A 12,075-nucleotide genomic window follows, 5' to 3' on the forward strand; every position below is an offset into this window, starting at 1 on the left:
TACAAAAAGTGGTGGTGGCAGTAGAGGGTTAGTTGCGTAATTAACCCGACCCAGTAACAAGTGCATTCAGGCTGCCGGTGCGTCGATTGCGTTCCATTAGCTGGACAATCGTTGTGCAGGGCGCAGCTGAGTGTGGCATTGTTACGCACGTCACATCGCGGTTTTAGATCAGCTGATCCTTCGGTCACGAGTTTGGTGAGAAGATCTGGGGTCTGACGCCGCGGGCGTGACGTATTGTTGGTCGCGGTCGTGCGATTGTCGCATGTTGAGGGTGGCGATCGTGCGTCCGTGACATAATGCTCTGCCCAATTGGCCTGCGGTGACCATATTGGAGAGAAGACTTTTCAAACTTTATAGTGTATATTTGATAGAGTTTCCTCTTGCTCTGCACAAAAAAGGGGTGGTGGCAGTGTGTAAGGGTCAGTTGCGTAATTAACCTGACCCAGTAACAAGCGCATCCAGGCTGCAGACACAGATTGAAATCCAATAGCTGGAAAATCGCTGTGTAGGGTGCAGTTGGGTGTGGCATTGTTACGCACGTCACATCGCGGTTTTAGATCAGCTGATCCTTCGGTCACGAGTTTGGTGAGAAGATCTGGGGTCTGACGCCGCGGGCGTGACGTATTGTTGGTCGCGGTCGTGCGATTGTCGCATGTTGAGGGTGGCGATCGTGCGTCCGTGACATAATGCTCTGCCCAATTGGCCTGCGGTGACCATATTGGAGAGAAGACTTTTCAAACTTTATAGTGTATATTTGATAGAGTTTCCTCTTGCTCTGCACAAAAAAGGGGTGGTGGCAGTGTGTAAGGGTCAGTTGCGTAATTAACGTGACCCAGTAACAAGCGCATCCAGGCTGCAGACACAGATTGAAATCCAATAGCTGGAAAATCGCTGTGTAGGGTGCAGTTGGGTGTGGCATTGTTACGCACGTCACATCGCGGTCTTGATCGGCCAGTCCTTCGGTCACGAGTTTGGTGAGAAGGTCTGGGGTCTGATGCCGCGATCGTGACACCCCCTACTGACCCCGGGCCCTCGGGCAGTGCCGAGTGCTCGAATAGTCAGTCCACCCCTGGTGTAGGCCATTTATGTACATCATGAAGCCTGACTGGAAAACTTCTAGGATGTTGCTAAGAACGTTGCTAAGGGACACCTAGCTATTACATTTCCGCATGAACTCAGAGCTACTGCATCAAGGGAAAGAAAGAGAATGGGAGGGGGTTTGGATCAGAGGAAGAGCTCCCTCTTGTGATGATGATGGTAAGCAGGAACAGTTAGGAGTCTCTTAGCAACGCTCTGGGAGCAGGGGCGGACTGACCATTTGGAAACTCGGGCACTTCCCGAGGGCTCGGGGTCAGTAGGGGACCCCATGAGATGCCCCTGGTACCTTTTTCATAGGCTTTTTTGAGTTTGGTCAAGGACACAGGGGCCCCATGATCCCCTATTGCCTGGGGGTCCCATTATTTGTCAGTCTGCCCCTGCCTGGGAGTATTCCAGTCAGGCTTCAGGAGGTATGTGAATGGCCTACACCTGTAGCAAGGGCATTCTTCAACTTTACTCAAAGCTTCCCAGTTTGTTTTTATCTACAGATGCCCCTTATCTGCATGGGCAGTTTTTTCGTGTAAAGGTAGACAAATCCCTTATATAGTAATGTATTTATTATTATGTGGCCAAAACCTGGGAAGGGAAGAAGGAAAGTGAGAGAACGCTCCACAGCCTCCACTGTCATATTGGTATAGCTCCCACACATACTGTGGCGCCTTCACTGAGCACATCTCTCTGAGAGAAAGGGAGGGGCGTGCCTGGGGCGGGGAGAAGTGTCCTGAGGTAATGAGGGCGCGGCCTGGGCGGGAAAGGAGACGGGCGCGTGGAGGTTTTTCTCAGGTCGTGACGGAGGTGGAGCTCTCCGTTGCCGGGCGTGGTCACGTGTAAGAGCAGCTGGGCGGTCCTTCCCGCCTGTCTGAGGAGGCAGGGCGTTCAGTACGCAGGCGCGTTTGGTGCATTGTGGGAGGCTGCGGCCCAGTCAGGTTCTTGTCGTTGTTGGATGGCGGCGGTGTGCTGCTCGCTGTAGCCGGCCGCTGTCTGCCCCCCATCCCCCCTCCGCCGAACTGTACTAATCGTGTGTGTGTGTCCCTCTTGTTGTGTGTTAGAGCAGGAGAGGCGCCATGACTTCGAGCACAGACGTCATCCAGGTGACCAACGTGTCCCCCAGCGCCAGCTCCGAGCAGATGAAAACACTCTTCGGCTTCCTGGGCAAGATCGACGAGCTGCGCCTCTTCCCGCCCGAGTAAGTGACCCGACGGGGAGGTGAGGGGAAACCGACATGGCGGAGCGGGCCTGGCCGGGGGGGGACAAAATGGCGCCCGGTAGGGGGCGGGGCGGATATGGATAAGGGGGGCCTGAGGGTCTACAAAGACCAGCATGATCCCAGCTGCTGAGGGACTAAAAGGTCCAGCGTGTCCTCTATCTGCTGCAAGGCCTAGTGGGGCCCTCAGCTGCTCAAGAACTACAAGGTCCAGTGGGGCCCCTCAGTGACTGAGGGACTTCAAGGTCCAGCATGTTCTCCTGCACCGAGGGACTACAAGGCCCGGCAGAACTCCCAGCTGCTGAGGGACTACAAGGCCCGGCAGAACTCCCAGCTGCTGAGGGACTACAAGGCCCGGCAGAACTCCCAGCTGCTGAGGGACTACAAGGCCCGGCAGAACTCCCAGCTGCTGAGGGACTACAAGGCCCGGCAGAACTCCCAGCTGCTGAGGGACTACAAGGCCCGGCAGAACTCCCAGCTGCTGAGGGACTACAAGGCCCGGCAGAACTCCCAGCTGCTGAGGGACTACAAGGCCCGGTGGGGCTCCTCCTTTGTATGGCATAGTGGGGCTTCCAGCTGCTGAGGGTCTGAAAGGTCTGGCAGAGCCTTTCTCTTGGTACAGCGAGACCCCTCTTGAGGGACTGCAGGGCCCAGCGGGGCGTCCTCCTGCTGCCGAGGGACTGCAGGGCCCAGCGGGGCGTCCTCCTGCTGCCGAGGGACTGCAGGGCCCCCTCTGTCCTACATGGTACAGCGGGGCTCCTCAATTCCTGAGGGACTGCAAGGCCCATCGTGTCCTGCGGCTGCTAGGGGACTACAAAGCCTAGTGGAAACCCTGACTGTTGAGGGATTACAGGGCATATTGGGTCCTCTGGTTGCTTGGGGACTATAAGGCCCGGGATGTCCTGTCCTTGTTTCCAGTACAATTTCAGGTGGTGATGTAAGTCATGAACAGACTCTGGTCCTTTCCTGGGATGTGACCCCCCCCCTCTGCGAGTGGTGTCACTTTTCCTGCCTCCTTCCTGAGACATTCATGTTGTGTTCAGCAGTTCTCTGGGTGCTGACTGTGCTGCCTCCCTCTATGCCAGGAATCCTCCAGGCGTCAGTTTTCTATTTATGTTTTGGATAAGTGATGACAGGCTCTCTTCACTGTGTTTCTTGTGTAGATAAGCAGTGAGGGTTCACATACATCGCCCGGCCCCAACAATTGCACATCACCCGCAGCTCAGCTTTAGTGCCAGGAGCCTTGTGCTCTCTGGCTGCTTTCTGGTACCTGGTGTGACCACTGCCAAGATGTACCTGGTGCTGTACAGGATACAGGTTCTCTTTAGGGCTGGTTCACACTAGCTGCACAGGAAGACTTTTCCTCTGTGGGCTTGTCTGTGTTGGGCGAGCTTCAGAGAGCAGCTCAGGGCACTAACTGCTTTTTATTATTGATTTTCAGCTTTATTGAAAAGTGACATTTCCTTTCTATGCATAAAAACAATTGTTTTCTGTGTGCTCCTGCAGGGATCAGCTCTTCTCTAGTGAAGGAACCCTTGAAATAGAACTAAAGTTGGATTTTTTTTTTTTTTTCATTTTGGATAAGGCAAGGGAGGGTTATAAACTGTCAGGTTTTTTTTTTCTTTGCATCATCTGTGTCCAATTGGGCATATTTCCTTCACTTCCTGCTCTATAACCAAAACAGGAAGTGAGGGAATCCCTAGTTGCCCTAATTGGTGTCCCCATTGAAAGATTTCTTCTCCATTACTGTTCTGGTTAAAACCCAAAATATGGGATTTTTTCACTTTCACTCTTATCGTAAAGCAGGCATATAGGGAGGGTGAATCTCCCTGGTGGTGGCACCAACAGCAGTAAAAAAACAGACGGGTGTTCTGTTCCTGTTCACGCCATCCAACACTGCAAAAAGTTCTGCCTTTAGTTATACTTGACCAGTTTACCTACGCCCCCTATGGACCAGAGCAATGTTTACATTTCCCTCATGGGCCTGTCTAGTCACAGGTAACTTTGTCATTGAGAGTAATACATATAATTTTTTTTTAAGGACAAACGAGTCTTTCTTTTGGTGATATTGACTTGTCAAATGATTTGTTTTTATGCATTTTTTTTTTACAAAAAAAGTAACCTGAAAGAAGGAAAGTTAACTTTTTTTTTTTTTTTTTTTATAACTTGGTGTTATTGTAGATAACGTTTCAATCTTGACCTACAGTATGTTTGTCCCATTTAAAATGACATTAAGAAGATCTATTTATAAAAAAATCCTCTGGACAAATGTCGTAAGCATTTATTAATACTGCACAAATGTTACCTGTTTTCTGCAGTACTATTTTATCTGATAATCTGCTTCACCTAGGGGCCAAAACTGTCAATTCATTTAGACTGGCACAGCAGATTTTGCTAAAGTGTCTCTCATGCATTCTAAAAGTGTTGCTGTGTGAACAAAATTCATGTACCTGTATAGAATGTGTACTGTTCAACTCCAGTTTGTAAATGTTGAACACATTCTAATGGGAATGTCGACTGCCACTTTGGGCAAGCTGCTAGCAGACTTCATCACTTCACTTGACGAACACGCCATAGCAGATGTATTGCTACAGGGAGGCTGCGCTGTTCAAAATCATGTAAATTTATGTGATTTTGCATTTCCGAGTAGGGGGGCGCGCATGCTGCCCTACCCGCGTTACGATTGGCTCCTGCGGATGTCAATCACCAGGTCCCAGCCGGGACTAATCAGAGAAAGCAGCAGGTCTCCCAGGTAAAACGGCACACACTTTTCATAGTAAAACACAAACCGCACACTTTTATTCCTATGATTGTCCCAGATGTTAACCCCTTCCTGCCCAGTGTCATACAGTGTCTGCGCTTTTTATTAGCACTGATCACTGTATTGGTGTCAGTGGAGATGTCAGTGTCAGTTCCCACCCAGTATCAAGTGCCTGCCGCAGTCCCACTATAAGTCGCTGAGCGCTGCCATTACTAGTATAAAGAAATAAAAATTCCAGTATTTATACTGCCATTTTTAGATGCTATAATTTTCATTTTAACAAATCAATATACACTTAATGTGATTTTTAGTGAAGACAGTTTTGTTCAGCACACATCACCACACACGTATAGTTTGAACAGGACACATAGAATACAAATGTTTCCACATACCCTGCATCCCTGGGGGGGGGGGGGGGTATCAGTGAGGGCACACATCACACTGGAGGACCCATAGGGATGCTCAGTAGCTGGGAGGGAGAAGCTTTAATTTTACAACAGTTGACATTTTTTGTAACGCCAGCTGTAAATCTGGCTCTACTGATCTTTTAACATTTGGTTTTAATGAAATTAAAATCTTTTTATTAGGGATGCTCAAACGTTTCTGCCGATATGAAAATAGTCACCGATACAGGTGCCCGAAGATAGCCCCGCCCCCTGCTGCAGCTTTTCGGTGGTTCTCAGGTTTACATGTGAACCCGTTCCAAGGAGCCTGGCTGCTGGGCATAGAGATCAGTGAAGGAAAGATGGCCTCCACTCACCTCTATGCTCTTGGAGGACCAGAGTGATGTTTGGCACCATATGAGCAAGGCCTTTTTTTTTTTTTTTTTTATCTAATGCTTTACATTATAGATGGGAGATGTGGGGTCTTATTTACCCCAGATCTCTCTGTAAAGAGGACCTGTCACTGCTTATTTCTATTACAAGGGATGTTTATGATTCTTCTGATAGGAATAAAAGTTATACTTTTTTTTTTTTTTTCTTCTTCGTAAAGGGACAGTGTTAAAAAAAAAAAAAAAAAGTAGTAAATGTATAAAACTTTTTTTCAAGTGCCCCGGTCTTCACGCGCAGTGGTGACCGCATACGTAGGCCACACCGAGATGTGTAAAAAGCACACCTGAGGTATCGCCACGAGCGTCGGCGCGAGAGCAATAATTCTAGCACTGGACCTCCTCTGTAACTTTAAACTGGTAACCTGTAGAAATTTTTAAAGCGTCACCATGATTAAGTACCGTAGTTTGGTGTCATTCTTTGAGCGTGTGCAGTTTTAAGGCATGACATGTTGGGTATCTATTTACTCCGCGTAACATAATCTTTCATATTTTACAAATAAATGGGGTATATGTTGTGTTTTGGTTTTTTATTCATTAAAATTTATTTTTGGAGGTTTCGGCCCCAGAACTTACATTTCGGTGCACCACTACTTTTTATGGATTTGTTCATCTTCATTTGTTATAAATTGAGTTAGTCTCAGGTTAAATTGGGGATAAAATAGAAAAAATACATATGAAGCAACCTGTCATGCATTAACACAGCATTTTGTTTTCCTACATCACCATTATTACCTGTTGATCCTGCTAATAGATTATTTGATTTTACACTTTTGTAACAGGGTGACAACACCTTTTTGGTAATCTGGAACTTACCTTGGTTAACTTAATCTTCAGCTAATACTTGTCCCTGTATAATAATAAAAACATTACTGGTCAGTGAATTCTAGGGTTGTCTTCCTTGAAGCTGAAGTTTGCCTTTCACCACCCTGCTTCCGTACCACCATCTTTAAATTCTTGTTAGGGGAAATCTTGCAACTGCGCAGACATGCATGTGCAGAACACTTGAGTATGCATAGACATGCCTCAAGGCTGTGTCTGTGCATGCATCAGATCTTGCACTGATGACACTGCTTCCTGGGATGCATGATGTGGACATCCCAGGAGGCAAAGTGGCCAAATTATTGAATCGGGATGTGGCACCATTAAATAAGTTGACGTGTTCTAACATGTTACAGCTGATTCAATACAGACAGGTCTGCAGGAGTCCTGCATGGCACCTGTTGTCTGCTGATTAGGAAGGCAATGCTTTCTATGCTCCGGGGGGCGGGATTCATATTTTTTGCAGGTAAAAAAAGTGTATTTTTTCTTACAAGGGTGCACGTATCTTTTAACTACATCCTTACTGCGCTATAGCCGAATGACTGCTACAGCCTGGTTGTCCAGTTCTGGGAGGGCGTCATATGACGTCCTCCTAGAATGCACCCTCCCGCATGCCCCCAATCGGTGCGCACTCAACGATCTCCATGATCACTATGTCCTACTGACACAGCTGATCACATGAGGTAAAAGGCCAATACCAGGAGCCTTTTACCAAGTGATCAGCTGTGTCCAATGACGCAGCAAATCAACTAGTAAATAAAGCTGGCAGTTGTCAGCAGCACTTTAATCATACTGTCACAGCATGAGGAAAGTACTGCCAATAACCAGCAGCTGTCACAGAGCAGATCGGCAGTGATCAGTGCCCTGATGAGTAGTGCCACCCACTATTGCCCATCAGTGCTGCCTATGATTGCTGCATATCTGTGCAGCATCATCAGTGCCTCCTCATTAATGCCCATCAGTGCTGTCTCTGTGCCACCTCCTCAGTGCAGCCTCATCCAGGGATGTTGAATTTATATCGCCTGACGCCCAGGTCATGTAGTTCTGGGCGCTGGGCAGCTCGTTTCTTTTTTTTTTTTTTTAACCCTTAGCCTTGCTGCGGGCAAGCAGCAGGGCTCACCTGTCAAGGTGGAGGACTTTACTCGATGCAACCTCATCTTCTATATTTTACAAAGAAAATTGTAATTTATTGCTTTTTTTGTTCCCTAAAACTAACTTGTATTTTTTACTCAAATTTTGTGACGTAAAAAACAAACTACCACTATTTTATTCTCTAGGGTCTCTGCTTTCAGTAAATATATCCTGTTTGGGGGTTTTATGAAATCTTCAGGCCTTAAATGATTTTTTAAATGTGCAAACACGGCTCGGGCAGCGAATGGGACAAAGGATAAGCCCGACACTCCCCTTCCCTGACAAGCACCCAATCAGTGCTCATTACACTGAAAGGTCTCTCCCCTCCCTGCTAGTCCCCAGGTGTGGTGTTGGAGACAGGCAGGGAGGGGAGGAGTAGATAAACAGTGCAATGTTAAATTATTACACATTTAGGTCTCCATAAAGCCCTGTTTGTTTTTAAAAGCCCCAGACATTCTTAGTCACCTTGGATTTAAATACGGTTTTGGTTAAAATGTATTTATTTATTTTTTATTCTGATAAGTAGTTTGTCATGAGGGACAAGTAGATTGGGACAATGATTTAGCACCTGCTCATCAGCGCACATCAGTGTAGGAGAAAAGTTACTTGTTTGCAAAATTTTATAATAGAAGTGAAGAAAAACTTCTATACTGCAAAAAATAAAACACACCAAAAGAGAGCTCTATTTGTGTGAAAAAAGATATTTTCATATGATACAGTATTGCATGACCGCGCAATTGTCATTCAAAAGCTGAAAATTGGCCTTGGCACGAAGGGGGTAAAAGTGCCCAGTAGTGATTAAAGAAAAGTATGTTTTAAAATAAATTTAAAAAAATGTGCAATTGTGTAAGAGGGGGCAGATGAGAGAGAATTAATTTAATTGTTTTAAAATCGAACGTTGATATGCTTTCATTTGTTCGCCCCTTAAAGTCTATAACTCCAGTTAACACGTTTAAAATAGTTCCGTCAAATACTAACTATAGTAAACCTGCTCCCTCCCCTGTTCTAAGCCTATGCTAACTATGGTGTAAAAGAAAGGTCTATACCTACCTATTCTGAGGGCGCTCTGGTCAGAGCGGACACTGACAGACTTTTCTGCTCTATGGGCAGCTGGGAGTAAATGGAAGAGGAGGATTTCCTGTGTGAAACGGGCCTTATGTAGCCAGAATTCGTTTGACAGAAAACAGTTAGCTGGCAGGTCATATTCTTTTCTTCACTAACAGACTGCTTATACATAACAAAAAAAAAAAAAAATCAGGAAATGATTTCATATTAAAATGATCTTCATTCCTAAGCATGTGCACATTTTTCTATTACTAGTTTAGTCTAGCTAAATTTAAATTGATCTTTGCAGGTTTTGTCCATCAGTAGTCTTACACTGCAGCAATAGCTCTACTTGTCAGCAATATGTAATGTTTTTTTTTCCTGCAGGGCTGTGCAAATAAAAGGAAACATGGACGAAATGTATTCTGTAACATTTTTGGATAGCATGCTTTTTTTTTTTTTTTTTTTTTTTTTTTTTTTTAAGTGTTTTAATCGGAAGGATTAGAGATCAGAACCCAGAGTAGATTTGAGCAAAATAAATCCCTAATTATAAATTGTATTTATTCAGATGAGTTATTGTGGCATAAACATTTTTCAGTTGATAAATTGATTAAAGCTCTTTTCTTAAATTCTCCCAACTGCATCATTTTAATTTATAGAGAGACTTTTTTTTTTATTTGGTGCAGATCAGCAGATGTCACTGTTAGCTACAGACAAGCTGCGGCAGTGAGAAGATTGCAACCTTTCCTAGTAGTTAAATAGCTTATACAGAAGGATTTAGGTATCACCTGATCAGCTATTGGCAGTATACTGTAATATGTGTTTTTGTGAGCGTAGTTGGGTCATCTTAAAGGAGAACAAAATTTTAGGTTTGCTTCTACAATTGCAACTGAATTGCATTATAGATCTGTATTGATGGCATTGGATCAGGCTTGTACAATTGAGGACTTTTTTTTTTTCCTTCTTCATTCAGCTGGGCAGTAATGGATAGTACTTTGTATTGCTAAGTGGTTTGCAGCATAATTAAAATTTGTCATAATCTTTACAGAAGTTGAACACAGAATGCAGCCTTTTTGCAGTTTGCATCAATATTCATGAGCATGCATCCTATAAATAGGGACTTGTTTTTGACACCACTGCAAAGGAAGTTAGGCATGCCTGTGTTATTTCCAATAGAACGGCACGCATATCTTGGTGTAAGAAGAAAGTATCCTTTTACACTGGTGGTGCTGTGTGTCCCTTTAGCTATGACTGCCTGGCCTGTCTGATGGCTGCATTTAAAGGGATCTTTTGGTTGTGCCATGCTAATTGCATTTAGTAATTAGAGTCTAGGGGATTTGTAAGTCCTTTCACCGAAACATGGATGTGGCCAGTGCTACTTCTCATTCTGCAAATACTGGCTGTCATGTTTATCTTCCCTGCTTTCAATACTTTGTGTTTTTTACCTGGACCAAGCATTAAATGCTTGACTTTATATTCTCACTTTGCAAGTATGCATACTTGTTCATGTCAGTGATTAAACCCTACTGAGTCCAGTTGTGTCAGTGCACTGGCCAGGAGGTGGCTAGCCTGTTCAGAAGGGGAGTGACAAAGGCCACCACAATGTGTTTTGGGAATGGTTTATTTTAAAGCTGAACTCCAGGATTTACGAATTCCATGTAAATACAAGAGGCATGTGTATTCCTCAGTCTTGGTGTGCTTATTTCATTCAGATCTGTGCAGTATTCCATTGTGAGACTTTACCTCTGTGCAGAGCTTCTGTAGTAAAGACCGGTCACTGCTGATCTCTCTCCTGGTTTGGGGTGGCTGGTCTTGTCTCCACCCCCTCTTGTAGTTTTCTACAGGCAGCCTGTAGTGGGTGGAACATTCTGGGTCCCTCCCACACTTGTACAGCACAGTGATGTCACTACTACGTTTTACATAGTAATAACTGGATTTGCAAAGGCATTTGGTGCACACACAGTGGATATATATCCTTTGTGGCTATAGAGGAATATTTTTAAATATGTTTAGTGCTTTGAGTTGGTCTTAGGATGTTGATCAGTTAGGGAATAAAGTGTGAGCAGTCTGCTTCATTGGTCCCTGGGAAAATATAGGGTATGTTGCATTAATTTTTGAAGAGAATAAGGTTGTCAGATCCATGTTCCAGGTAGGGGTGGTTTCGAACACAACATGGAGTGATTTACAAAATTAACAGAGACTGCTTACTTTGTGAACGTTAGTAACTTGGGTGAAGCTGTGTTCGCTTCCACAGCCCGTGTTTTGCTAATGAGGTTTCATGGTTTTTGCTTAGTTCACTTGCGTATAATTTGGGCATTCAAAATGAACCCAGGTTCACCTTATTTATGAACTTTCACTTTGCGAAGTAATCCTCCTCTGCTCTTACAGTGCCTATTTGTGCCTTTCAGTAATGAATATTGCATGTGTTTTTTGCTCAGCAGTGCTATTCATTGTGAATGGCACCAAAACACATGTCCTCTGCAACAAAGTACAATGCAGAGTGTCTTGTGCGTCACGCTGTGATAACATTCAGTTGTTAACCTCTTCCTTTTTTTTTTTTTCTTTTTTTTTTTAATGGGCTGTTTAATGCACCACAATGCACATAGGCATGCACAGCTTTCTTTGTAGCACACAGCTTTGTGGTTTAAATGGGCCCTTGGTAAACCAACTCCTGTGTGTCTGCCTAATTCTATAATGCAGTAGACACTGAGCAAACTCAATACTACTGTCATAAAAATGCTAACAAAATTGTTCAAAAACCTATCTCCTAGTTGTCCTGGGATGAGAGGTGTATGTACTACAAATACTGTTTTGAAATGCTTATTTGCGTTGCAGATAATATTGCAACTGTTGTACTGCAAAGTATTGGAATCAGCTGGCACAGTTTGCACAGTGAAGGTTTGCAGTCACTCAGCTCGTAAGCTAGTTTGTGTTATTGAGTCAAACACAACTGGATTTGCTGTCAATTAAAAATGTTCTGTGATAGTTTCCTACTTGTTAGGACAGCAGTAACTGAAAACAGTTGGGGCTCACATCCTTTGTTGTAGTCTTCTGTTGCATTTAAGCCTGGTTCACACTACATGCAGGCTGGTTACGAGTGCAGGAATTGTACCTGTTCCCGCCCCCACCAGCATTGCATTTCTCTTGCAAGACACGCAGGGTTGTCATTCATTCTGAGGGGGTTCT

General features: G+C 44.7%; 1 protein-coding gene across 3 annotated transcripts in view; it reads left to right on the forward strand.

The window, feature by feature from the left end:
• The first annotated feature begins 1,971 nt into the window (after positions 1-1,971).
• SRSF11 (serine and arginine rich splicing factor 11) overlaps positions 1,972-12,075 on the forward strand; it is a 41,277-nt gene continuing 31,173 nt past the window's right edge. For 2 of the 3 annotated variants that reach the window (XM_089660768.1, XM_089660770.1), the window contains exon 1: positions 1,973-2,284. In XM_089660768.1, the coding sequence (XP_089516894.1) occupies positions 2,163-2,284 (122 nt within the window). In that variant the 5' untranslated portion in view covers positions 1,973-2,162. Of the gene's footprint in view, positions 2,285-12,075 lie in introns of all 3 variants that reach the window. The other variant, XM_089660769.1, reaches the window with a different exon arrangement.

The sequence above is a fragment of the Staurois parvus genome, unplaced genomic scaffold, assembly GCF_062004578.1.
Source record: "Staurois parvus isolate SC_StPar_1 unplaced genomic scaffold, SC_StPar_1.0 ptg001270l, whole genome shotgun sequence".
In the NCBI taxonomy this organism is placed as follows: domain Eukaryota; kingdom Metazoa; phylum Chordata; class Amphibia; order Anura; family Ranidae; genus Staurois; species Staurois parvus.